General features: G+C 43.2%; 2 protein-coding genes and 1 pseudogene across 2 annotated transcripts; all 3 read left to right on the top strand.

Annotated features, from left to right (window-relative positions):
• Positions 1 to 27,948, top strand: part of LOC102840066 — a 1,013,887-nt pseudogene that overhangs the window by 49,274 nt on the left and 936,665 nt on the right.
• S100A8 (S100 calcium binding protein A8) lies at positions 11,296 to 11,705 on the top strand. Its single transcript, XM_006861451.1, has 2 exons — positions 11,296 to 11,436; positions 11,577 to 11,705. Exons 1-2 carry the CDS (start codon positions 11,296 to 11,298, stop codon positions 11,703 to 11,705), a joined length of 270 nt encoding a protein of 89 aa, XP_006861513.1.
• On the top strand, positions 27,124 to 27,873 carry S100A12 (S100 calcium binding protein A12). Its single transcript, XM_006861452.1, has 2 exons — positions 27,124 to 27,261; positions 27,733 to 27,873. Exons 1-2 carry the CDS (start codon positions 27,124 to 27,126, stop codon positions 27,871 to 27,873), a joined length of 279 nt encoding a protein of 92 aa, XP_006861514.1.

Raw genomic sequence — 27,948 nt, 5'->3', positions numbered from 1 at the left:
AGGTGGCTTGGCAGAGTGTTTAAGCCATCGCTACTCCCTGGCAGACGTGATTGCACGTGACGTCTACAGCACTGGCTACCAGGGCTGCTTGGTACTGGGGGGCCAGGATGAGCAGGTGTTGATTCTGCCAGTAGGGAGAGTGGGAAGGAGGGAGGCACATCCCCTTCGTCCCCAAAGCACCTGACCAGGGAGCGTGCAGTTAAGCTGGACAGATAGGCTCAACAATTACCCACAGTGGACACGAAGGGGATCCAGAATCTCCAGGCTGCCTTGTACAGGGACTTTCGCAGTATCCAGTTTATACCTCTGTCTGCTCCCACACAGTGTCAGATCCATGTTGCCAGAGCACCCTCACACCTCCATCTCTTTTTTCTGTGATGTCTGGCCATGACTTTGAATATGGACTTGTTTTCTGAGAGCCACTGCAGGCAGGGTCAGGTCATGGTTGGCCTTTCCCCGCAATCCCAGTAGGTGGTAGGGAGCCTTGATTGGTGGGTCATGCATCTGAGTGTGCTGACTTCTGACTTTCTCCTTAGGGCCGGAAGGAGCCATACTACATCTCAGATTTGTTCCGGGCAGCGGACAAGAACAAGGACAACCAGGTCTGCTTCGAGGAGTTCCTCCACATCCTGGGCAAGCTTGTGAAGGACTACCACATGCAGTACCACCGGCAGCTCTGTGCCCACTACTGCACCCAGCATGGTCTCTTCTAGCAGCTGGGCAAGCACTGGGCTGGAGGGTGAAAGTGTGTCTCTGTGTGTTGCTGTGTGCACACACACATGCTCATCTGTGGGGAAGACAAAATAAAGTAATTTCATGAATCCTTCCAAAGATTAGTCAATTCATGGCTCTAGGCATCCTCTATGCTCCTGAAGGAGGTTTGGTTCCTTGACTGGGAGACATTTGTGTTCGGTGGGAGACAAAGTTTCTACTTCTGGGGAGCCCCTGACAAAAGGGGCAGACACAGCCCCTGCCCTCAGCTTTCTGTCTGAGAGGCAGGAACCATGCTAGAGACATATTTGATCATTCGTTCATTCCACATGATTGATGGGAGACCCCAGAGCAGTGGTGCATTGAACATGAACTGGGTTTCAAAGTCTCCCTGCTCATTAGGAGATCTATACAAAAACAAGGATCTGGACAAAAGACCCCGTGTCACTGATTGTGAAGGTTGTAAATGTAAAAGTGGGCATTTTGTGGCAAGGAGGGGAGTGATTGACTTTGCATGCAGGGAGCGGAGGTCCCTGGAACCATGAAGGGAGAAGAGTGGACAGCGGAACCCTACCCAGAGAGGCAGCAATCCCTGAGATGGAGGCAGAGATGATAATGTGGAGAGATGAAGCAGCTGGGGACTCAGGACCCAGGGAGGGAGAGGGGATGTGTGCTGATGACTGGGGGGCAGGAACAGGGGGGATGGGGGGGGGGGAGCAGGCTTATAGCATGCACCCTTTCGTTGATTGGTGATGCGTGGAGGGGATTGTAACCACGACAATGAAACAATATGCGATGGGATGGATATGGGGCTGGTGTTCTCCTATGTAAAATTATGTCACATAATTCACAGTAAAACTTAAAAAGAAAAAAGACCCTGTGTCCTGGGTCTGGGAAGGGTCCAGGATGGGAAGGCAGGGACTGGGAGGATTCATTTCAAGCTGAGGGAACTTCAGGATAAATTTTTGCAGTATATGCTAGAATAATACATACCTTGGTTGAAAGTTAGTGTCCATGGAATAAATTTGGAAGGATGGGATTTGGATTTTATTCTTTAGGTAATGGGATCCCCCAGAATTAAGTGGCAGGAGGGAGGTCATGTGACAAGAGCTGTGTTTTTGGAACAAGCTGGGGGCATTGATGAGAGATGAGACAAGGTGAGGCTGGAGGATGGAGATAGACCCATAGGGGGTTCTTGCAGCAGCTTGGGTAGGAGGCAATGAGGCTGGCTGGCTAAGTGGCTGCGGGGTAGAGAGGAGAGTGTGGACATGAGACCAGGACCTTGGAAATTACAACTGGAGGCTGACAAAAGGGGAAGGCAGAATGAGGCTGAGTTTTCAGGCCTTGATGACCAAGACAAGATGACGCCTGTTACTGACATGTTGCAGATGTCAGGGTGGGAGCCAGTCTGCAAGGAAGATGATGAGTTTTGCGTGTACTGAGTCAGTCAAAAGTTGACAATCCAGCCTGGCAGAACAGTAGAAACCTGCTATGGGGCTGAGGGTATGGGTAGGACGAATGGAACCAGCCTCGTTGACTCCTGCCCAAGCTGCTTTGAGAATCTCCTGATGGGTCTCCAGTCTCCGTTCTCCAGCCTCGTCCTATCTGATCTCTCCCGAGGACCCCAGCTTGTTCCAGAAGTACAGCTCTTGTCACAGGGAAGGCTTCCTGTAGGAGACTAGGGAGGGGTCTGTGTTTCTTTAACAAGAGATGGTGATGGATGTGGGTATTACTTCCAACTCAGAGTAATTCATGACTCCCTGTCTGACTTTCCCCGAGACCAGCCCCTGCTTGTTTCTGTTCCCGCTCTCTCCCTGTGATGCACAGTCTCTCTGGGAAAGTCTTCTATGTCTTTAGGAGTTGTTAGAGTCACTAGGTGGCGCAAGCAGTTAATAGTTGCTACCTGAAAGGTTGCAGGTTGCAGTGCACCCAGAGGTGCCTCAGAAGAGATAGGTAGCAATCCACCTCCAAAATAGCATCCACTGAAAACCCTAAAGAACCTAGTTCTCTGTCACACATGGGTCACCAGGAGTCAGAGTCAACTCAGTGGCAACTGGCTTTCTGGTTAGACACCATCTTGGTGGGTTTACTTTCCTGAGGTCTAGGAACTAGTGTGCTGAGTTTATTATGACAGATTTAAGAGAATGGTGAGAGATCATCTGTGCTGTTCACCTTTTCAAATGTCTGGGGTTGGCCATTGCAAGAACTTGATTTAGTTCCCTCTTGTGTGCCAAACCAGGTGAGCAGCATCCTGAGGGGTGAGCCGGGGAGCACTTGCTTCTGAGCAGTCCAGTTCTGAAGCAGAGTTCTGCAGGTGCTATTTGCTGGGCCTGGACTGCCACCTGCTGCCACTTCCACACCTGCTAGTCCTGCCAGGCTTGCCCTTCAGAACCAGTTGTGCCATTGCCTCCTCTGGGACAGACATCCATACTCATTACCCTCTGTGCCTTCTTAGGAGCTCCCCCTGTGTCTGAACTTCCCCTACTGATGTCCAAGCCCTGCTACACAGCAGCTGTGTTGTATTATGCTCTGTCTTCATTCAAGGTGCGAGTGGTTAAGTACTGGGTGACTAACCGAAAGGTTGGCAGTTTGAGTGTGCTCAGAGACAACTCGGAAGAAAGATCTGGCGATCTGCTTCTGAAAGATCAGAGCCATAAAAACCTCATGGAGTATATTTCTAGTATACAAACATAGGTCGCCATGAGTCAGAATAGAGTTGACAGTCACTTAAAAAGAAAACAAATTGTTCCTTCACCCTGTCTTGTCCATCTCTGTCCATCACCTGGCCCAGTGTCTGACCCTAAGTCTATGCTCAGTAAGTGCTTGAAAAGGAAGGAACAAAGGAATAGGGGACCTACATGATTGGAACCTCTGACCCAGTTCTGTGCTTCCCCCACAGGGCTTAGTTCTGTCTTGTTGTTAAGTGCCCTTGAGTTGGTTCTGACCCACAGTGACCCTGTACAAGGTTTCTGAGAAGCAGCTGGTGAGTTTGAACAGCTGACCTTGCAGTTCAAACCGACTTTGCTGTCTAGTGCATTAACCCACAGCTCCACCCCAGGTCCGGTCTAGAGATGTACAAACGGTTGACAGGGTTACTCAGGCCATCTTCTTCAAGGCCCGGGGAGCTTGCATTATCTGAAGATTTCTTCCTGCCTGTCTCACCGGGAAAGTATTTGGTTCCATCTACACAGGGACTGCCCAACCTGAATCTTCCCTGCCTTCTTCCTCTTGCTACTACTGAGGATTTCTCCATCAGCTCTGCCTGCTTTCTTGCATTTCTTCAGCCTTGGGGATGGGTCTGGTCAAGCTATTGGGACACATTACCTCAGAATTGAGCTATTTCCTGCCAACATGACCAGGTTCTAGCTTCCCCAGGTTGCTGCTTCCTCCCCCCCCGCCCCCCGCCCCCCAGCATGCTTACTCAATTCCTGATACCTGTCTTCTAAGAGGAGTCCTGGTGTGGCACTATAGAATAAGCATTGGACCACTAACTTCAAGGTTGGTGATTCAGACCAACCCCCTGCTCCTTGGAACCCTATATAGGGTTGCTATGAGTCAGAACTGACTTGACAGCATTTAACAACAACAATCTTCTGAGAGGTCATCTATCCTGGCTCCTGCTTTGTGAAGCCCCTGAGGCTGCCTGTCCAGAAGGGGGTGGCAGTGCTTCATGGTCTCTCTAGTCATTCTAGCTCAACTGGAGAAGGAATGCACAGTGCTGGAGGAAGGTCTCACTCACATCTATCTGAGTCTCTCTTGATGAACCTGTGGCTTGTATGCCTAGTCTCTGGACAAAGAGCGATCCATAGGAATGGGCTTAAGGAAGACACCTCCCTAAGGTGCAGAGGGCTGAGACAACTGCTCCATCAACTTCATCATTACTCCATCAAGAATAGTTAGCATGGACTTGATCTTGAGATGTTGAGCTATCCTAAGGAGAATCTCGGGTAAACCACCTTGCTTGTTCTAATGTATACTTTTTGGCATTTAATCCATGAAGACAAAGTTGAACATATATCCACAGACCTTGAGCAACAGCTTGAGCCTCGATTTCCTCATCTGTCAAATATGGATAATTGTACCTGGTGTGATGCTGCAAGATAATGTGCTAGACCACAAAGTCAATTTGAACTGCAAGGTTGGTGGTTCAAACCCACTAGTTGCTCCTTGAAAACCCTATACAGGATTGCTGTGGGTTGGAACCAACTCAATGGCACTTAACAACAACAATGATAATAATGTGCACTTTACACAGTTTCTGGGCATAGCAAATGAGTTAAACCCAAACCAGACCCGTTGTTGAGTCAATTCCAACTCACAGTGACTCTACATTGGGTTTCTGAGACTATAAAGTTTTTCAGGAGCAGACAACCTCATCTTTCTCAGTCCAACAAGCAACTCACAGCATCACCAAGGCTCCTTAGTCACATAGTTGGTGGTGGTTGTGTCCTGTGGGGTTGGTTCTGCCTCATAGGGACCCTGTATGGGGTTTCTGAGGCTATAAATTTGTATGGGAGCAGAAAGCTTTGTCTTTCTCCTGCAGAACCACTGATAGTGTTGAACTGCTGACCTTGAGGTTAGCGTCCCGACTCATAATCATTATGCTACCAGAGATCCTCAATCAAAGAATTAGTGGATGTTAACTACACTTTGAAACTATATGCGAGGCCATATAGGAAAGTGCCCGGTGACTAATAGGTCTGTGCTTGGTTCCACTATGAGTTGGAACTGATGTGGCGACAACTACATATATATATATTTAGAGAGAGAGAGAGTCCTGGTGTGGAGCAGTAGGGTAAAGGCACTGGACCACAAGGTTGGTTTGAACCACAAGGTTGGTGGTACAAACTCACCAGCCACTCCTTGGAAACCCTATTACAGGGTCTCTATGAGTCAAAACCGACTAGACGGCACAGCAACAACAACAACAACAACACACACACACATATATATATGGAATTCTAGTGTGGTGCTGAGGATAAGCATTGAACTGCTAGTCCAGTTCAAATGCACCATCAGCTCCTTGGAAAACCTATACAGGGTTCTTAGAAGTTGATGACACTTAATAACATCAACAAACAACACACACACACACATATATGAGCATGGTGACTTTGCAGGATAAACACTGGACTGTAACCCACAAGGTCAGAGATCGAGCCCATCAGCCGCTTTGTGGGAGAAAGATGGGCTTTTCTGGTCCTGCAAAGATTTACAGCTTCAAAAACCCTATACAAGGTTGCTGTGACTTGGAACAGACTCAACAGCACATAATAACAACAAGTGTCTGGCAGTTGGTTGAAAACCTGTTGTGCTGTATGTGAGAACCAGCTTTATTCTCCTGTTGCTGGAAATGGTCAAATGGTGGTTAAACAACTTATTGCCAAGATTAGATTTGGTTTACTGATTTATATCTGCCTTATTCAAAGAATGATTTAAGGGGGCTTGAGTAATAAATGGTTTAATGTGCCCCTGGTGTCACCTACAGTTTGCCCTCATCTACTAACCTAAAGGTTGGTGGTTAAACCCACCCAGCAGTGCCATGGTCATCTACTTCTGTAAAGATTACAGTTAAGAAAATCCTAAGGAACAGTTTTACTTTGTAACATAAGGGGTTTCAATGAGTCTTAATCAGCTCAATGGGTTTGGTGTTTTGATTTTGATGTAATAAAGGGAACTTCTGTATTGGATAAAGAATAGGTCAAAAGTTCAATTTTGTATGCATTTATCTCCACAGTAATTATTCATTGAGTACCTATTTTGTGTCAGGCACTAGGGATACAAACTATTATAGTCTCTGCTGGGTCTTATAGTACCAAGGAAGAGACAGAAAATGGGCAGGTGAATTACATAATACAGCGGAGTAAAGGTGTTGATGCAATGAGGCTATTGATTTGAGTAGCACTGAGCAGAGAGGAGTCAACTCTGTATAGATAGTGGTGGAAAGAACCTTATTATTGTAGTGGGTTACCAGTAGGACTGACAATGGCAGCGTCAGTAGTTTAAATCTACTCGTAAAGATTTATAGCCTCGGAAATGCTGTACAGGGTGGCTATGAGTTGCAACTGACCCAATGACACAAAGCCAGCACCACCAAATAGGGGTGGAAGGAAATTTGGTGATGCAGTGCAGCTGCCAATTGAAAGGTCTGCAGTGTGAACTCACCAAGAGAGGGAAAGATGTGGCAGTCTGCTTCTGGAAGGATTTACATACAGTCTTGGAAACTCTATGAGGCAGTTCTACTCTGTCCAATAGGGTTGATATGAGTTGTGATCAACTCAATGACAGTAGGTAGACATGGGTGAGGAAGGAGGATCAGGGATGGATGCGGAACAGGTATCTTTACCAGCTAGAAGAAGCATTCCCAGAAGTAACTGAAAGTGGATTAGGTCTCACCCCATCATAAAGCACCTGAATAATTCAGTGCACTGAATGTTGTGTGTTTCTGTGGGCCTCAATTCGCTTATGTATAAGATGGGAATAATAACAGTACATACCTCACAGGATTATAAGATGCCCTCATGGTTCTGTAGGATAAACACTGGACTGTACCCCAAGGTCAGCAGTTCAAACCCACCAGTGGCTCTGTGGGAGAAAGAGGCTTTTGCAAGAATTAAATGACCATTGTAAACACAGTACTTATCATAGTTTCTGGCATCTGGTGAATGAGCAATAAATAATAGCTATTGTTTTTTCATCATTTTGTGCTAGTATGTCTGTCTGTCAGACTCTGGGCTGGGTCCTGAGGAGGCAGAGATGAATAGTCCGTATCTGGGTCCTTGGGTGGACTCACAGTACAGCTGGAGGTCAGGGCAGTAATTGTAGCATGTACACCCACACAGTGTTTATACTATGCACTGCTTAAAGGACTTCTCAGATTTCTTTGCATGAACTTTTTATTAAGGCATAACACACATCAAGAAAAGTAAACAAATCATAAATAGTTTGCATTTTCTATGAAACCCTGTAGAGTCCTGGTGTGGTACTGCAGGTCAATGTGCTGGGCTGCCGTATCAGTTTGAAGTGCAAGGTTGGCAGTTCAAACTCACCAGCCGCTCCTTGGAAACCCTATACAGGGTTGCTGTGAGTCGGAACCAACTCAGTGGCACTTAACAACAACAATAATTAATCCTTGAAGGGCCCCCAGATGTGCAATAGTTAAGCTCTCAGTTGCTAATCAAATGTCAGTGGTTTGAATCCACCAGTTGCTCTGTGAGAGAAAGATGTGGCAGTTTGCTTTCATAAAGATCTACTGCCCTGGAAACCAAGGCTTCTTGGGGCAGATCTATTCTGTCCAACAGGGTCACTATGAATTTGAAATAGTGTCATGGAAATGGTTTTGGTTTGGCTTTTATTCATCCTTGAAGGCCCTTGTTGTTGTTGTTAAGTGCCGTTGAGTTGGTTCCGATTCATAGTGACCCTATATAGGGTTTCCGAAGGTCCCTAGGTGACACAAAAGGTTTGATTGCTAACCTAAAGGTTGGTAGTTCTAACCCCTCCGGTATTATGGAAGAAAAGGCCTAGTGATCAGTTTCCATTAAGATTACAGTCAAGAAAACCCTATGGGGCAGTTCTACAGAAAATGGACTTACTATGCATCAGAATTGATGTGGTGACAGCGAACAACAACTATTAATCTTAACAAAGGTACTATAAGGTATATGTTATTGTTGTTGTTGTTGTTGTTGTTAAGTGCCATTAGTGAGCCTGCATAGGGTTTCTGAGGAGCAGCTGGTAAGTTTGAACAGCTGACCTTGCAGTTCAAACCCATCTTGTGGTTGAATGCTTATCCTACAGCACCACATCAGGACTCCAGGACTCCATTTAATGATTGAGATAATGAAGTACAAAGTGGGTAAGTAATTTGTCAAAGATCATACCACTATTAAGGAGAGAGTGGAACAAAGCCCAAAGGGCTGTAGAGACATGAAGAGGCTAATCCCTGCTACCTCCCCAGGGATCGATAATGGCCTAAGAGCTAGGGGAGCACTTGTTGAATGAATGCATGAAGGAAAGAAAGATGAGAGGAGTTTCCTCAACAGAGTTACAGTCTTGTTGGATCACTGTCTGGAGCCAGGATCTCTGGTATCCCATCCGGGCTCTGATAACATCTGTAGATTTCCTCTACTTGCTTCCTCATCTGTAGACTGGGTGGTTCGGTGTCCTGTCTTCCTGATAAATATATTCTAAGATTCTTATGAAGTTAATATGGATATACAATATTTAGTAACACATTAAATGTACCACATAGTTCAATGTTGAGAGACAGCTCATCTGAGTGGGTTGTTGTTTTTTTTAAGGTTTTTATTGTGAATTGAGTAATAGTTTACATGAGAGAACATCAGTTTTACACTCTTCCTATCATTTTCATTTCATTGCAATGATTACAGTCCCCTACATGCATCATCATTCAACAATATTTGCTTCTATTTCCTCTGTTTTTTTTTTTTTGTGTGTGTGTGTGTGTGTTGTTCTTTGTTTGTTTGTTTTGGATGTACACCAAGACACTTAGGAATATACAGTCATTCAAACAACCAAAGGTTGCCTACAAGGTTGCCTCTTGGCTGCCAGCACATAGCCCCTCTCCCTCCATGAGTCTAAAGTCTTCAGCTGCTCCATCTCTCCATGTCCTCATCTCTGCCCCCGTCTTTGGTGTTGCTGCTTCTCTGGAGAAGGTCCTGCATTCTGCTTCTGCTCCTCTCCCTTGATGGTCCCAGGGTCCTCCATCCCTGGACTGTAAGATCAACCACTGCCCCCTTTTTGCTACAAAACTTCTACTTTTACAGTTGCGACAATCACAATTAGTCATGATAACAATTATTCACTGTGGAATCATAAGAATCTTATCCCCATCTCCTTTCACCAGCCCCATCTAGACAGGATGAAAACCACGCAGTGGAGATTCTACCTTCCCCCACACACTCTGAAACTAAACTCCCTGAGTGGCATTTTGTTGCTTCTAAAATCCTGGGGGAATTAGCAACTTCTTCTTCTTCTTCTTCTTCTTCTTCAAAGAATCCCAACCCCAACACACAGAAGGATTTCTTTTGGGCGCCCATGCTCCTGGGGTCCAAGGCACCACACTCATCCTGGAGAGGAAGGAAGGGTTCCTGCTTTTCTTTATGCAGCATGTACCATGCTTAGTGCCTTACCCATTGTGGAGAGACACCACTCAGCCTTTGTTTGCCAGGGCCCAGTGCACCCCAACTTCAAAGAACAGGAGATTTTTGGAGGAATGTGGGTAGCAGGGTAGGAACTGATTTAATTCGTAGTAAAACACATCTCCACACAGAATCCAACCATCCACATAAAACATTAATAGAAATACTGTACTTTTCTTATATTATCTATCTTATGTTGTTGTTGTTGTTAAGTGCCGTTGAGTCAGTTCTGACCCATACCAACCCTGTATAGGGTTTCCAAGGAGTGGCTGACGTATGGAGGGATATAAATGATGCACTTAACTTTAATCAATTTCAGAGTTGCAAAACTAAAAACCAAAGCAATTGCGATTGAATTGATTTCCACTTATGGCGACCCCATGTGTGTCATAGTGGAACTGTGTTCAATAGGGTTTTCAAGACCTTTACCTTTCAGAAACAGATCACCAGGTCTTTCTTCTGATGCACCTCTGGGTGGGTCTGAACTGCCAACCTTGTGATTAGTAACTGCATACTACCCAGCATTACTCAGGACTCCCTTAGGAGGGCAGAGTTGGCCACAAATGCATGGGATTGGCAAGAGCACTGGCATCAGTAACAGGAAAAGACTCAGGAATGGGAGTCCTGGCTACACAGAGCTGGTGTAGAAGGAGTGGTCCCCACTCCTCTTCCTGGTCTCTCCTGCTAAGCATTATTGCTGGGCAAATGACTTCCTCCTTCCACCCTTCCTTCCCGTCACCCTGTCAGAAATCCTTATTCTTGAAGTTATTACCACATTTCCCTGGTTGGGAAACCAGTAACTGCAGCAACCATTGGTGAGCCTGTCTCTGAATGGCCCGAGGCCTGGGATGCTTGGCTGGCCTATGTGCTATAAAAGGGAGCTGATGCTTAGTTCTGCATATTCTTTCTCAAGTCTACTTTGGGGAGACCTGGTAAGCGGGACTGCTGAGGTCTGCCCCACACTCTGGGCATCCCTGGGGGTCAGAGGAGTAAAGCAGCTGTCCTTGAGGGAGGAATGAGAAAGCTCTAGGAGGTTTGGGGTTAAGACCTGGGAGGAGAGTGGATTGCTGGAGCAGGGTCCACTGAGCTCTTTTCTGGTAGACAAGCCATGTGTGCTTCCTAAGCTGTTTCTTCTTGGGCAGATAGGGGTTTAGGAAGATCTGTCAGATAACTGTGTGTATGCATGTGTGTGAACTCTGCTCTTCCTACACCTGACTCCCACCCCATCTCTTCATAGCCATAGCCATAGCCATCTTCTGGATAAATAATTTGGATGGTGGGGGACAGGCCAAACGATTGCTTTGGAGGATGAGCCCTCTGAGTGTCCCCCACTCTTCACTCTGTTCTGGGCAGAGGCACTAGCCTTTTCCTGGGATTCAACATGTGATTCCCATCTTCCAGGTGAAGCAAAACCTTGGGTATCATGCTTACCGATCTGGAAAGTGCCATGGATTCACTCATCGAGGTCTACCATAATTACTCCTTGGTGAAGGGGAATTACCACGCCCTCTACAAGGATGATTTGAAGAAACTCTTAGAGACCGAAGGTCCCAACTATTTGAAGGTGACAAGGGCGGGTGTGATGGAACTTTCTGTCTGGTTATAATGAGAGCTGACTTTGGTCCTCCTGAAGCTCAATGTAGACTGCATACTTCAGTTCTCCTGAAATCTTTACACTTATGCTTGTTTCCTTATTCCTGACAGAAAAAGGATGCTGACACCTGGTTCAAAGAGTTGGATATCAACAGTGATAAAGCAATTAACTTCGAAGAGTTCCTCATACTGGTGATAAAGCTAGGAGTAATAGCGCATGAAGATAGCCACAAAGAGTAGCCAGGCTACTGGGCCCTGAAGCTGGACCCCTGGATATGAACCTGCAGAATAATAAAGTAATTGAAACTTGAGCTCCCTTAGCCTCATCCTTTTTCTCTTGTGGGATCAGCTTCCTGGGGACAAGGGTGGGCTGGAAACCCAAAGAAAACCCAAAAGAACCTCTATTGCCCATTCTCCACCTCTCACAAGCCTCCAGCACTAACTGTGTCTGGTTTCCTTCTCACTCTTACCCCAAACCATTTCTGAGTCTCTTCCAGCCCCAAGTCCCTGGTTTATTCCTTCTAAGACCTAAGGATTCTAAAAGTCCATGGTACCATAGTTTATGAGTTTCTAAGTTGTTCGCAAATGGGTTGGGTTATTTGTGGGTAGAGAATGTTGTCAAGAACATTTTAATTTTCAAGCTAGATGTCTTAGATGTGACTCTTGAGAAATTAGGGAGATAGCTACATAGAAGTGAGTGCGTGTATGTGTGTGTGTGAGAGAGAGAGAGAAAGAGAGAGAGAGAGAGAGAGACAGACAGACACACAGAGAAACAGACATTCTGTGCATGGTGTGACAGTAACAGTTTAAAGTCTTATATTAAATAACACTGAGAACCATGGACCTCTGATTGCACAATGGTTAAGCACTCAAGTGCTAAATGAAAGGTTTATGGGTTGACGCCACCAGCCATCCTGTGGGAGAAAGATGTGGCATCCTGCCGTGTAAAGGTTTATTGATTGAAACCCTATGGGACAGTTCTACCCTGTCCTTTAGGGTCACTTTGAGTACGAATTGACTTGAAGGTAATGGGTTTGAGTTTGCTTTTACAAGAGTAGACGTGGCCCCACACTTGGACTGTGCAAGCTTCCTGCTTCCTACCTGCTCTCAACCTTCTAAATGTATTAAATAATAAAGTAATTGCCAGATAGAACAATTAAACGTTAAAACTCAACTCAAATATAAGTTACTCAAATACTGCTCCGTGGCTTCTATGTTCTGTGGATCAGTGAATCATCAAAAATAACTTCCCAATCATTATCTCTGTGGAGTTTTCCGAGGGTCTGGTAACCAGACAATGAATTGGTGCCTCTCATCAGAACCCCAAACCCAAACTGGGTTGGCAAGTTGTGGCTTGGGAAATTTTCACTGTCCCTACTCAGGAGGTAGGGCAAGAGTATTAGTGGTGGCTAAGGGGTAGGGAACTGCCAATCAGAATCATCAAGCCAAGGTTCTTAACCTGAGCTGTTTGGGCATCTCTGAAATTGAATGAAAGTTGAGTGTATCATTTAGAGTGAATGTATATAAGCACATCCATCCATGACTTGTGACAGATGTTCAGAAGTGTCCAAAGATCTCCCAAAAGCTGAGAGTTAAGCTTGGTACTAAAAGGGATGAGGGGATCTGGTCACCAGGCTATGGAGATGAACACTGCCAGGGCAAGTGGAAAGGCTCAGGACTAAACAAGTCTCTTCTCAGCTTTGTGGAAGAAAAACTTTGCCTGTCCCTCACAAACAGTGCTTTCCCCTCTGCCAAAGTCAGGAATACGAATATACTCTCTGTGTTACAGGAATGGTGATTGTGTGGTTCTGAGAGGCATTACAGTGATGCGTATATGTGACAATTTCCTCTGAGTTCCTGGGTGGCACAGATGGTTGATGTGCTCTGTTGCTAACCAAAAGGTTGGAGGTTCAAGTCTAAAAAGAGGTGCTTCAGAAGAAAGATGTGGCAATCTAGTTCTGAGATATCAGTCATTGAATATCCTAAATGCCCCAGGGAGCAGGAGTGTACGGAGACAGAATTCTCACCCTCTGTGCAAGAGACCTGGGTTGGATTCCTGGTCAGTGCACCTCAAGTGGAGGTTTGTGTGTGCTGCTCTGATGTTGGACAGGTTTCAGCAGAGTTTCCAGATTAAGACAGACTAGGAAGAAAAACCTGGCGATCTGCTTCTGAAAATCAACCAAGAGGGGGTGGGTGGGTAGGAAACACAAAAATCCTATGGAACACAACTCTGCTCTGATACACACGGAGTCACAATGAGTCAGAGTCAACTCAACAGCATGTAGCACTGGTAAAATTTCCTCCAAGTGTTAATTTCCTGGAACACACAGTTCAAGGCTAAGTAGCAAGCTCAGATGTGCTCCAAGCAAAAAAAGAAAGGAAATGTTTCAACAGCAACAAAGCTATGCAAATGCGGATTCTGCCTTTCAGTGATCCACACTGGTGATGGTGATACCTAGCATTCTGCAGAAAATGCGTAATATTCTTCAAAAAAGTTGCCTAAGGTTCCTGTCACTGAGATCAGAGAACGAACTAACTAAAACAGATAGTCAGGAGGTTTTGCTGGCACCAAATATGGACCGTAATGATGTCCCCCAGCCCACAAATTGTTTGTGTACATAGTTTACTTGTGCAGAAGCCTGTGAGACTCCTTGTGACTTGTGTAACCCCCAGGCCTTTGTATAAATTTCTTTTTCCTTTTATCCAACTTTGGAGCACTTGCTATTTTACCAAAGGTCATGCCAGCCTTGGCTATTAAAAATTGTTAATAAAAACCTTGGAAGCAGACATTTTAGGGAGTGTTGAATCTGTCCATTTCCCTGCTTATGAATAAATGATTAAACACTTCTGTCTCCTCACTTGGTGTAACTGAATTGACTTTGAGTTGCACTGGGCATAAGCTTGCATTTAGGTTACAGTTTTTGACAACTCACAAAGTTTTACCAGTTGTAGCTTTGCCCAGATTTACTTGGTGCCCCGGATTAGTGGGTCTGGGGCTTTTCCTCCCAGCATACATTGGGACTGTTTCTCCAGGAGCAGAATCTCCTCCTGCTGGGAGCATGGGCACCAGTGGTCTCAAAGGTGACACACATTTTGAGGGGCAGAAAATGTTGCCCATCATCAGGTAGGTAGATTGTGAAATCTCTCTTGAATATGCAAGACAAAATAGCAGTAGCTTATGAGGTACAGAAAGGAGCCAAGATTGAGGAGATTGTGAAGCTTCGGAATCAAGACTAAGCAATGATAGCTTGTGACATTGCTTGCTTGATGCGAGACGTTTTCTATTCAAGGAAAATGGGTAATGGTCGAGTGCAGTTCCAGATGGCACCCACAATAATTGGTTTTATTTTGAGAGTGATCTCATGAAAAAGTCTAAAATGAAATTTTTTGTTGTTGTTATTACTTGGTTACTATATTCATTAGGAAAAAGGAAAACATGATCTATGAATGGTTCTTTAAATTGCAATATTATCTTATCAATGAATTACTGTAAATATTTTAGGGAACTGGATTCCCCATATATTTATATTTTATAGTATTCTATAAGCTTGGATTTTATGTGCAGCCTTTTCCCTGTTTTACTTTGTTCTAAAAGCTTACTGTGACTAAACTTCCGCTTTTGTATCAAGTTGAAGGCTATGGCTGATGCTCTTCATAGAGCAATATAAAAACCTCAGTTCTTTTCCTTGACTAAGAAAAACTGCTTTTGGTGTTTGGCTTGTACTCTGGATTTTTCATAGTTACTTTGACATAAATGAACCTACTTAAAAATACATTAGAAATGAATTGCTTATTTAAATTGGTGTAACAAGGACATAAAAAAGGGGACATAGTATTTAAAATTGCTTCTCAAAAGATTCTATGAAGGACAGGATTGTGAAAATATAGTGATTTCTAACCTCTAAAGAGTATTACAAAATTGTTGTTAAGTGCTGTTGAGTCGCTTCCGGCTCGTAGTGACCTTGTATAAAGTTGCTGAGGAGCTAGGTTATAATATTTCTTCAAATAACTCACTCTGGTTTGGTTTAAAGAGAGGTAGGTAGGTGCACGTAGGTTCAATGGTCTTAATATTGTGGAGAATTGATGAAGTGAATTTATTTTAACAGAGATTTCTGTGTTTATAACAACCTTGGAAACAGGACTGTTGTAAGCAACATAAGTTAAATATACAGAAAATGTTTTAACTAAGGAAAAAGGTGATTTTGATAGTAAAACTAATAGTTTCACGATGAAAAGGAGAATGATTCTTTTTTAGACTGAAGGAAAATCAAAGAAACAAGATGAGAAAGAAAAAAGAATTTAGATGGGTATGAAAAGTCATTGAAGGCTAGCAGAAAGTTAAATGAAGATAACAGGGTTAATTAAAAAACAAACAAGCTTTTTATTGTGAATTGAGTGAAGGTTTACAGAGCAGATCATCAGTTTTACAGTCAACAAACCATATACTCTGCTTCATTACAGTGATTGGAATCCCCTCTGTGTACCAAGTTAATAGTATTTACCTCCATTTACTTTAACTCTTGCATACCTCTGTGTGGTTCATGCTGCTGAGAAGGTTAACTTTTTAAAAGGGAAAGCAAAGTAGTTTTATTTTAAAATGGCATATTTGGTTATGCCAAAATATTAAAGATAATGACAGCTAAACTAAAGGTTTATAGTAAATTGTACATCAGAAGGAAATTTTGAATAGAAGGCTAAACCTATGCTGTGGAGAATAGAAGGATGTGCAAGTGTAATTGGATCTAAAAAGTATGTTCATACAGTTTTAAAAAGTATGATGGTATGAGAAATATTTAACAAAGGCTGGAAATATTGGCAAACAAAAATTTTTGTTTGATAAGATCAAGGTTCTTATTTATTTGTAACTGAAGGTTTAATAGAGTCCTAGTTTAATAGGTTAATTCATAAGAATTATATAAAAAAAAAACTTCAAGGTCAAATAACACACAAAACAAAGAAAATGGATTTCTCGTTAATATAACAAAACTCTCCTTGGTTACTAGGTTGAAGAGTTAATCTTGTTCTTTTGAAAGCTGCCTTGAAGACAAGGGTTTTACCAGAACAAATTTCTGAGCAGGTTCAAAGCCACTCATTCTAAAAGGATCCTCTGGAGGAAAATTCCAGCTACAGGTAAAAGTAGCAAAATCAGTCTGGAACATACTGCCTCTGTTAGAAACTCTTAATAGAGACCTGGGCACATATCGTGCCAACCTGTTGTTGTTAAGTGCCGACAATTCGTTCTGACTCATAGTGATCCTGTCTAGGGTTTCTGAGGAGTGACTGGTGGGTTTGAACTGGTGACCTTTTAGCTAATGTATTCTTTAGCAATCACTTTAGCCCTGTCTGCTCAGGACCAGCTCGTCTTCACCTGAGAAGGGCAGGACATCAATGGGCACTAACCTTAAGTTCCCTTGGCATTTTACTAGTGCCAGCCAAGTTTCGGCTGTTGCAAATCCAACAGTGAAGACTTTGTGGAATCCTTGATATTTTAACAAGTGTTACCTCAGCTTCAGTTGTTAAAAACTGTTAATAAAGACTTCAATAGCTGATGTTTTAGGGAGTGCTAAAGTCTCTCAGTTTTCCTGCTTATGTGTAAGTAATTAAACTCTTCTGTTTCTTCACTTGGGGTGGTTCAACTGCGTTTGTATTGCAATGGGCACAAACTCGTATTTGGGTAACAGGTGGTGTGTTTTTATGTGTGTGTGGAGGACACAATTTATTCCAGTAACTTACAATGCATTTGAAGATGCATTATTGGACTTGCTGTTAATGTATGTGTGTATTTTCTTTTGTGTGTGTACAGATTTACTTTAAGTCTGCTTGCCTTTAGTTGAAAGTCCTAGGAGTCTGCTTTCCCTGTGCTCACCTGGAGGGACAGTGGGGAAGGTGGTCCATAAGTACCCTTCAGGGTTTGGGGTAGCTTTTCTAGGTGCCGTTGAATCAGTTATGATTCATAACAACCCTATGCACAACAGAATGAATCACTGCCCGGTCCTGTGCCATCCTCATAATTGTCATGTTTGAGCCCATTTCTGATGTCACTGTGCCAATTCATTTCCTTAGGGATCATCCTCTTTCTGTTGACCCCTCCACTTTACCAAGCATCATGTTCTTCTTGAGGGACTGGTCCCTCCTGACAATGTGTCCAATGTATGAGAGATGAAGTTTGGCCAACCTGGCTTCTAAGAAGCATTCTGGCTGTACTTCTTAGAACACAGACTTGTTTGTTCTTCTGGCAGTCTATAGTAACTTCAGCATTCTTCTATAACATAGTAACTCAAATGCATCAGTTCTTCTCTGGTCTTCCTTTTTTGTTGTCCAATTTTCACATGCTTGTGAGGTTATTGAAAATACTATGGCTGGGATCAGGCACATCTTAGTCCTCAAACTGATATCTTTGCTCTTGAACACTTGCAAGAGATCTTGTGGAGCAGATTTATCTAATGCAATATGTTGTTTGATTTCTTGACTGCTGCTTCCATGATCATTGATTATGAATTCAAGCAAAATGAAATCTTTGACAACTTCAATCTTTGTTCCATTAATTTTATGTTATTTATTTGTCCAGTTGTGAGGACTTTTGTTTTCTTTACATTGAGGTGCAATCCATACTGAAAGCTTTAGTCTTTGATCTTCATCAGTAAATATTTTAAGTCCTCTTCACTTCAAGGTTGGATTATCTGCATATCAAAGGTTGTTAGTGAATCTTTCTCCAATCCTGATGACATGTTCTTCTTCATTTAATTCAGTTTTTAGGATTATTTGCTCAGCATAGGTATTGAATAACTATAGTAAAAGAACACAACCCAGGCGCATACCTTTCTTGATTTTTAAACCATCCAGTATCCCCTTGTTCTGTTAATCTTCACTATAAATGAAGGACACTCTTGTGAAGAATTGGGTCAACACCATTATCAACAGCTGAGCTCTGAGCTTATGGTTGGGCAAAGGGAGGAGACCAAACTGGCAGTGGTAGTCTGGAGTAAGAGATGGAGTGAGGAATACAATTCTTGGACGCTTCCTGGAGAAGCCAAACTTGGAGGCTCTAATTTACAAACCAGATTATACTGTTACAGGAACCAGTGGGTGGAGTTCAACCAGTTTGTGGCCCAGAGCAAGGTGATTTAGTTTCCTGCTTCCTCAACTATGAAAGAAGAACAAGAACATGAAAAGTTGAGAAATAATAGTTTAGCAGAAGAGCCTCATGCAATATTTGAACCCACAAAGGAGTCCTTATTTCATTGATTGAGGCAGATCCAGCCACTGAGATTTCTGGGGCCTATACGATTGACCTGTTTGAAATTTTGGTTCTCTACCCAGCTATAGCAGGTCTTCTGAGTTCAACCGTTCCTAGTGGCTGTATCAAAGGTCCTAAAGGGCATGGAGAAGGATCTGGAAGTGGGCAATTGGTCTCTAGCAACTGAGCAAAAACTCTTATGCCAGTGGAAAAGACTTCCTTGTACATCGTACATCCCTCCACTTGGGAGCCAGACTGTCTTGGTTGGGTCACGGATACCAGTCCATTTTCTTGTCTCCTGATTGGGAGAATTCTGTCTAAATTCTCACACTTCCAGCACTTAATTGTGCTTTTGCTTTGAGCCAGTGCAGAAAGAAAGACAAAAAGACCCTTGAGAAGGGTCTCTGAGTGACCTCTGGGAAGCTGGTCTCACAGTTCATCACCTTTTGATTCTCCTATCAGTGGGGGCACCATGGGTGAGGTATTGGGAGGTGGCATCCTCCTTCGTGGCCATGGCCTACAGGTAGAGGCCCCAGCAGAACTGGTTCCTATTCTGGCTTCCTAGATTCTACACAGCCAGATGCCTTGCACCTCAAAATTATTGTGGGGCAGGAAGGGAAAAAAGAAAGGCAAAGAGAGGGAGTTTTGAAGGAATGTATAAGCATTTAATGACATTCTAATGTAAGTTGAACTGGTCCTGAGCACTCAGTCTTGGTGGAGCTGGGTGTATGGCCAGGCTCCCAGGACCCTCACAGGAAACTCCAAGCCTCCGTGATTTGCCATGCCCATCTTTGCTTTCATATTTGTTTGATTGATTTACTTTTTAGCACTAGACATTGTGGTAGTTTGCCGTGTGTGTGTGTGTGTGTGTGTGTGTGTGTTTTCCTGTAACAACCCTATGGGAACAGTAATTACTTTTTTAACCTTGCATGTGAGGAGACTCAGAGAGGGTAAAAAACTTGACAATGTTTACTAATCCCTCAAGTGGCAGAACTAGGACTAGACCCTTGTGTCCAGGTGAGAGGTCATGATTGAAAAATGAAAGTGGGGACTTGCAGCAAAATGCCAGACATGCTACCCAGATCCTCCACAGCGAAGACAAAAGAGATCAAATGAAAACATTATGCATGATAATCCTGAAGCCCTGAGCTTCAGAGGAAAGGATAGAGAAGTGGATTGAATATCAACTATGGGAAGAAGCTCAACAAAAGTGGTGAGAGAGGAGACAAACAGAATGGGTGACCTGACCCAGCCATCTTGAACTTTTCAGGCAGTATTTGATAGGACAGCAGCCTCCAACACAAATGCCCACACTGGTGGCTGATGACCAGAAAGGTGGGATTCTCCCCTTGTTTCCTACACCCACCTGTGGCTTGAAGTGTGGCCAGTCTCCACCCTCACCTACGCTCCCCTCCCCCACTTGCACAGCCCTTATTTCACTTGAGGTTGGAGCAGTCCCGTCATAGATCAGGTACTGGGTGAACTCCCCTTTGTCTGGAGGCATTTTAACTTTGCCTCATCAAACCAGCAGAACACATGGTGGGCAGGCAGGAACTCCTCCTATAGTCAACTCCTTGCCCCCAGCTTCCTTCTGGACCCAAAGGAGTTCCTTCCAGGAACAAGAACCCTGACTTCAGCCATCTTCTGAGTCAGTAGAAATAGGTGCTCTAGTTTCAGACACCATCTAGGCTGACTCAATCTATGACTGGGCTCTACCTGTGCTTTCATCCCGCAGTCCACTCACACCATGGGCTTCTTGGCTGACTGAGGGCACAGACCCATCCCAAATTTCTCCCCTTTCTTTCTTTTTTCCCCCGTTTCTTTCCCTTCTCTTCCTTCTATGGTCTCTTTCTTTTCTTTTGTTTCTCTTATTTTCCCTGTCCCTTATTCTTTTTTCTTCTTCTTCTTCTTTTTTTTTTTTTTGTTTAGGTTTTTTATTGTGTTTTTTCTTTCCTTGTTTTTATTTCCCTTTCCCTTTTTTCTTTTTAGTTATTAACTTTCCTTTTCTTGCTGTAATTTGCCTACTTTCCCCAACTTTCCTAAATTTTTTTTTTTTTTTTGCTGTTTGTTTTTAATTTTCCTCTCTCTATTACTTCCCCCGCACACACACACCTGATGGGAGACAGCAACCGTGTTAATATGGCCCAACACACTTCTTATACCTCCTGCAGCCCCATCCACTAGGTGAAGATCACTACTTGCTCCTATACTGCCTGATCAATGATAGATATTGATCAGCACCAGCTAAACCCACCCTGAACTGTGCTACTCTGAACAGTATCAGAGAACTGTGCACACACTCACATCTTCTATCATACCCACCATGACAAAGGAAATGAGTGCCTAAGAAACCCAAAGCACAATCATTAATTAGATACAAATATAGCACCATGGAGACAATAGACAATTTCAGTTCAAGTGAAGAAAGAAGACAGAGTGGCTCAGACAAGTGACCAAAACACGGAGCTAGAAAACCTTTCTGGGGAATAAATGGGATTGGAATTACTTGATAAAGAATTCAAAAGAATGATATTTAGATATGTTCAATGGATTGAAAGAAAGATAAAAAAAAAAAAACTGCAGAAGAAATCATAAACTCTTTATTTGCTAATGTGACCTTAATATATTTTAAATAACACTTTAATTTGTTTGATGATTAATTTTAATTTTTTTGAATCAATTAACTATCTAGTCTGTTCTAGGCATGAGGCTTTATGGTTCCTTCCCAAACTCTAGAACTCTTTCATATCCAACAAAGCCCAACTCAAATGTCACATCCTTTAGGAGTCCATCACCCCACATCTCCCTCACATTTCTACCCTCCAATTGAGAGTAGATTTTAGGTCCCTTGCAAATGTGGATTCTGTGTTTTGAGGGCTGACTTGCCTGTGTCATGCCCTCTTGGGCTCCTGTTTAGTTGATTACTCTGACAGCACTTTCTAGGCTAAGGTGTTACTGTGTGACAAAGGACCCCAATGCCACTTTCCTGGGTACTGTGTGTGTAATACCATGCCTTTCATGAGAACATTGCAGGCAGGCTGCTGGCTCACCACAAGCCAAGTCAAGGCAAAACTGTGTCTTAGCTTGCTAGGGCTGCCATAACAAAATACCACAAGATGGGTGGCTTGAAAGAACTGAAATTTCTTTTCTCACCATCCTGGAGGCTAAACATCCAAGTCAGATCTCAGTCATGTTGATTCCTTCTGTGGGCCTTTTCCCTGGTCTGGAAAGTCAGTCTGAACCATAAGGTCGGCAGCTCAAGTTCACCAGCTGCTCCTTGGAAACTCTATACAGAGTCATTTATGGATCGGAACTGGCTTGATGGCACTTAATAACAACAATAAACCAACTTCTTCAGTTTGAAATTGATGAAACGTGCAATCAAGATGTATTGATAATTACTGGGGATTGGAATGCAAAGTTTGGAAACAAAGAGGAAGGATCAGTAATTGGAAAGTATGGCCCTGGTGATAGAAATGATGCTGGAGAATGCATGATAGAATTTTGCAAGACCAATGACTTGTTCATTGCAAAGACTTATTTTAAACAACAAAAATGGCAATTATATACACATGAACCTCACCAGATGGGATACACAGGAATCAAGTTGACTACATACATAGGAAGAGATGATGGAGAAGCTCAAGATCATCAGACAAAACAAGGCCAGGGGCCAATTGTGGAATAGGTCATCAACTGCTTATATACATGCTCAGGATGAAGCTGAAGAAAATTAAAACAAGTCCACAAGAGCAAAATATGACCTTGACTATATCCTATTTGAATTTAGAGACCATCTCAAGAACAGACTTGATACATTAGACACTAATGACCAAAGACCAGAAGAGTTGTGGGATGACATGAAAAGCATCATCCAGGAAGAAAGCAAAAGTTCATTAAAAAGACAGGAAAGAAAGAAGAGACCAAAATGGATGTCAGAAGAGACTCTGAAACTTATACTCCAGTATAGTGATGTGAATGCAAATGGAAGAAATGAGGAGGAAAAGGAGCTGAATAGAAAATTTAAAGGTCAGCTTGAGAAGACAAAGTCAAATATAACAAAATGTCTGAAGATCTGGAGTTAGAAAACCAAAAGGGAAGAACACACTTAGCATTTCTGAAGCTGAGGGAACTGAAGAAGAAATTCAAGCCTCTACTTGCAATATTGAAGGATTCTATGGACAAAATATGGAGCTCTGATAGCACAGTGTTACAACTTGGGCTGCTAACCTAAAGGTCAGCAATTCAAAACTACCAGCTGTTCCGTGGGAAAAATATATTAAATAATTTGTGATGCACTTCCCTTTTTTATTTTTTATTCTGGTCTTCCTAGAGAATCAACTTTTCAGCAGATTTAAAAAAAAATGTGACATTTGCTTTTTTTTTACCCTGAGAAAATTTTGCCAACCACTATGTGTTGCCCAAGAATTTGAAAGCAACAAGCTCAGCCTATATCAGCACAACTGTATGGAGTCAACAGCACATTTATCCCCATAAATCAAACTTTTAACAAAATTACATGCCATGTCTCTATCCTGACTCTGTGGTACTTTGTATTGGGCAAAAAGTATTCTCCTTTTAGTTCCTTCTACAATGATCAAGCATTATTACCCAAACATACAAGGAAGCTGTGTCTGGAAGAGTTTCTCTCAGCAGATATTTGCTGTTCCTGAAATAGCTTTTGCTCTGTGTCATCGGTTTACTGGTAGTCTTCTCTTATTCTCATAGCAATTTGACTTCAGAGATATTTTCCTATGTCTCTGGGTGGTGCCAGTAGGTCTATCTTACCTCATTTCTCCTGGAGATTTTTTCCCCCCTGTTAGCCAATAGTTCTGCTGACTATACTACAGGAGTCATAGAGTAGAAATCCTACCATCATTGTCCAAAATAACAAAATATGAACTGCTTAAGGATAATGGATAATGTTCTGCCTTGTCTATTCTGTACAACTTGCCATAGTTCTCCTCATCTGGGCACTTATCTTGCTTCTATCTACCATCAGAGGGTCTCTGTTACACAAACCTTCTTACCTAAAAATATCTAGTTTTTTTTTGTTTTTTTTTTTAAAGGACAGTCAACTCTATCAAAATTCCTTCCTCTCAGAGCAAGGATTGGTATGCCTAATAGGAAACAATGAGTTCATTTGAGAACGGATTTTTCTTGGGCACCTGATGAACCCTACAGGGAACCTGGGAAAGAGGGGAATTACCACCTGTCTCGTTCAGGTGGTAATTTCCCTATTGATACACAAACCAAATACCTGATACTTCTGAGCTGGAAAAGAACATCATGCTTGGTAAAAATAGAGGATCATCAAAAAAGAGAAAGAAACTTCATGATATGAATTGACACAGTAACTGCAACAATGGGCTCAAACATCACAGCTGTGAGGAGGGTGCAGGACTGGGCAATGTTTCCTCTAGTTATGCATAAGGTTGATATGAATCAGGGCCAACTCAACACCAATGTTCATTAAGGATTGTTGTTGTTAGGTGCCATTGAGTCAGTACTCGCTCATAGCAACCTTATGCAGAACAGAACGAAACACTGCCCGATCCTGGGCCAGCCTCATTACTGTTATCACACTTGAGCCCATTGATGCTGTCACTTGGCCAATCCATCTCACTGGGGGTCTTCCTCTTTTTCTTTGACCCTCCAACTTACCAAACATGATATCCTTCTCTAGCGACTGGCCCCTCCTGACAATATATCCGTAGTATGAGAGACAAAGTTTGGCCATCCTGTCCTCCGAGGAGCTCTCTGGGTGCACTTCTTGCAACACGGATCTGTTGGTTCTTTTGGCATAATTTTAAAAAAAATGTCTTTGCCTGCTTTGGGGATGAGGGTTATGATCACTTCATAAAATGGATTGAGGCATTTCCCATCCTTTCCTATGTTCTAGAATAGTTTAGGTAAAATTGTTGCCAGCTCTTTTGTGAATATTTGATAGAATTCACTAGTAAAGCCTTCTAGGTCTGGAATTTTTTTTGGTTGGGAGTTTTAAATAAACTGATCAACTGTGAGGATGGTGCAGGACAGGGCAGTGTTTCCTTTTGTTGTGCTAAAGGTTAATATGGGTCATCTTGACAGCATCAAACAATATAAACAATCCTTAGGGAAACAGATTGCTAGGTCTTTCTTCCAGGTATTGTTAGAATTGTTGTTGTTGATAAGTGTCATTGAGTTGGTTCCAACTCATAGTGACCCTATTTAGGGTTTCTGAGGAGTCACTCATAAGTTTGAACCATCAGCCTTGAGGTTCAAACCAACCTTGAGGCCTACTGAATACTTATACGCTCGATCCTATAGTGTCACACCAGGACTCCTTTGTTAGAACTGTTGTTCTTGTTTATAACTGCTGTCAAGTCGGTTCTGACCCATAGCAACCCTGTATGGAAACTCCTAGGGTTTCCAAGGAGTGACTCGTGGGTTTGAACTGTGACCTTGTGGTTCAAACTGACCTTGTAGTCTAGCACATTATCCTGCAGCACCATACCGGGATTCCTTATTAGAATTAATGAACCAATATTAAGATATTGGACTCCTGGTGTGGCACTGTAGGATCGAGCGCTGAACTGCAAACCACAAGGTTGATGGCACTTAACAATAACAACATTAAGACATTATCATTAACTCAAATCCATTCACAGATCTTAGTTTTTATCGAATGTTCCTCTTCTCTTTAAGGAGTACATACTCAATTTTATTATCATTATAATTTTTGCTGTAATAGATAATCAACAAATGTCTCTTCCTATGCTTCCTTTCCAGGCAGGACCCTGCAAGTCGGGCCCTGTCCAGAGACTAAGGATGTGCAGCAGAGGGGTGTATGTGTGCCGGAGGGAAGGAGGAGAAGGAAGGGCGAGGATTTTGTTTCAGGATGAATAGGAGTGAAATGAGTATTGGTGCAAACTGAGTTACCCATGTTGCAGTCAAAGCCACAGGTCAGAAGCTTTTCTTGAGCAATGAAGTATGCCCACAATTGCCTCATGATGAATCATTTAAGAGAATTTCTTCACTCCCAATAAAGGTAAAGTCTTGAGTGTCTTATATAAACCTCCCTGGTTCAGTGTCCACCACTAGTGTGACTTCTTGCTATAGCTTCAGCTCTGCCTGTGCACTGAGAGGTAAATGCTTTTTCTTTGGTTGGGTACAGAGGGTGGTGATGGGTTGGGTACAGAGGGTGGTGGTCACTCTGCAGGCTTTAGGCTTTAGGAAGCTACTAGTCATTGTTCACCTGAGCACCTCTGGGTTGATTGCATTTTGTCCCAAGTGGATTAACTCTTGCTGTGTTAGGTAGCCCCAGTCTCAGGATTTGGGGATGGCTAAAATCTATCATCCTTGTTAGTTTAGTGGTGACTATCCCCACCTGTCATGAAGGAAACTGAGGCTCGATTCCCCAATGGTGAGGCAGATGCCCTTTGGAGTCCTGGTGTGGCACTGTAAGGTAAAGCACTGGACCACAATGCTGGTTTGAACCACAAGGTTCAAATTCCCCAGCTACTCCTTGGAAACCCTATACTGGAATGCTATGAGTCGTAACTGACTTAATGGCACTAGACAGCACTAAACAACATCAACAAGATCTAGTATTAGGATAAGTGCAAGACCACAAGGTCAGTTTGAACCACAAGGTTGGAAGTTCAAATTCATCAGCCTCTCCTTGGAAACCCTATACTGGGTTGCTATGAGTCGTAACTGACTTGATGGCACTTAACAACAACAACAAAGGTCCAATGGTGTGGCGCTGTAGGATAAGCACTGGGCTGCTAACCACAGTTCAGCTGTTCAAATGCAACACCTACTCCTCAGAAACCTTATACAGGGTCTCTATGAGTTTGAATAGCTGGAAGGCAAAGCACTCAACAAGTACAACAACAAGGTGGGTTGTGATGGTGAAGGTGTCAGGAGTATATGCCCCAGACATCATCACCTGGGAATGTGAAGAACCTGATTAACCACAGAATCCTTCTCAGGTTATCTTGAGTAAGCTTTAATCTGCCTTGGTGGATGTGGTATGATGGAACACTTGGACCATCCAGGCTGATTCTTTTAATTTTGTTGTTGTTAAGTGCTGTCATGTCAGTTCTAACTCATAGCCACCCGGTATATGGTTTTCCAGGTTATAAATCTTTTCAGAAGCAGAAAGCCTAGTCTTTCTTCCATGAAGCAACTGGTGGGTTTGAACTCTTGATCCCGTGGTTCGCAGTCCAGTGCTTTTGTCTTTTTCCTCATCCTATCCAAAAATGAAAAGTTCAGGACAGATTAAACACAGAACTAAGAGATCACAATACAGATCCTGGGAAATCATATCCTTTTCTATATCAGCCAATTGCAGAAAGTGAGGAAAGAGTGGATGCGGTGTGCAGGGCATTGCTGAATCTCCTGTGTCTCTTCACAGCTTAACTTGAGGTTGGGAAGATGACGAAGCTGGAAGACTGTTTGGAAGGCATTATCAATGTTTTTCACCAGTACTCAGTGAGGGTGGGCCATTTTGACACCCTTTCTAAGAATGAGATGAAGCAGCTGATCACAAAAGAACTTCCAAACACCCTCAAGGTAGGTGATGCCCCTTTATCTCAAGCTGCTCTGCTCTTCTGCACGGAGGGCAGTGTCAAGGCCAGGAGGATGATGGTGGGGCAAGGACTAGGGGAAAGGACAGCTCCAGTAGAGCCTGTCAGCTGCAGGGCAGGTGCTCAGCTTCCCTCTCTCGGTAGCTCACCTGTCTCATTAGAATGCATGCATTTCCTCTTTCTGGAATCTGTTTAATCATATGTAAAGCAAAGGGAGTTGGGTGTCTGATGAAGTGAGCTCTGGAGTACCTTATATGATTCCAGGATGGTTCACCAGTGTCTTCTCTCCTTTTGTTTTGTCACATGAAATTAGCCACTACAGTTTTGGTTAATGAGTTAATGTTTCTAGGTCCTCCCAAACTGAACTTTGAGGGGTGGAGGGCCTGAGGAAAGAAGGTTTTTTTGGGGGGTGGGGGACAGTTCTGAGCTCACAATCTCTGCTATGAATTCCTTCTAGAACACTAAAGACCAAGGTGCCATTGACAAGATATTCCAAGAGCTGGATTCTGATAAAGATGGACAGGTCAACTTTGTAGAGTTCATTGTCCTGGTGGCCAAAGTGCTGGAGACTGCCCACGAAAATATCCACAAAGAGTAAGAAGCTCTCCTAGGATTTCTTTCCCAGCAATGTCCCAAGAGAACCTCTCATCCCCTCATTAAAGCTCACCCTCGC

Source organism: Chrysochloris asiatica, unplaced genomic scaffold (assembly GCF_000296735.1).
Source record: "Chrysochloris asiatica unplaced genomic scaffold, ChrAsi1.0 scaffold00042, whole genome shotgun sequence".
In the NCBI taxonomy this organism is placed as follows: Eukaryota; Metazoa; Chordata; class Mammalia; order Afrosoricida; family Chrysochloridae; genus Chrysochloris; species Chrysochloris asiatica.
The sequence above is the reverse complement of the archived record's forward strand: the minus strand, read 5'-3'. Positions and strand labels throughout refer to the sequence as shown.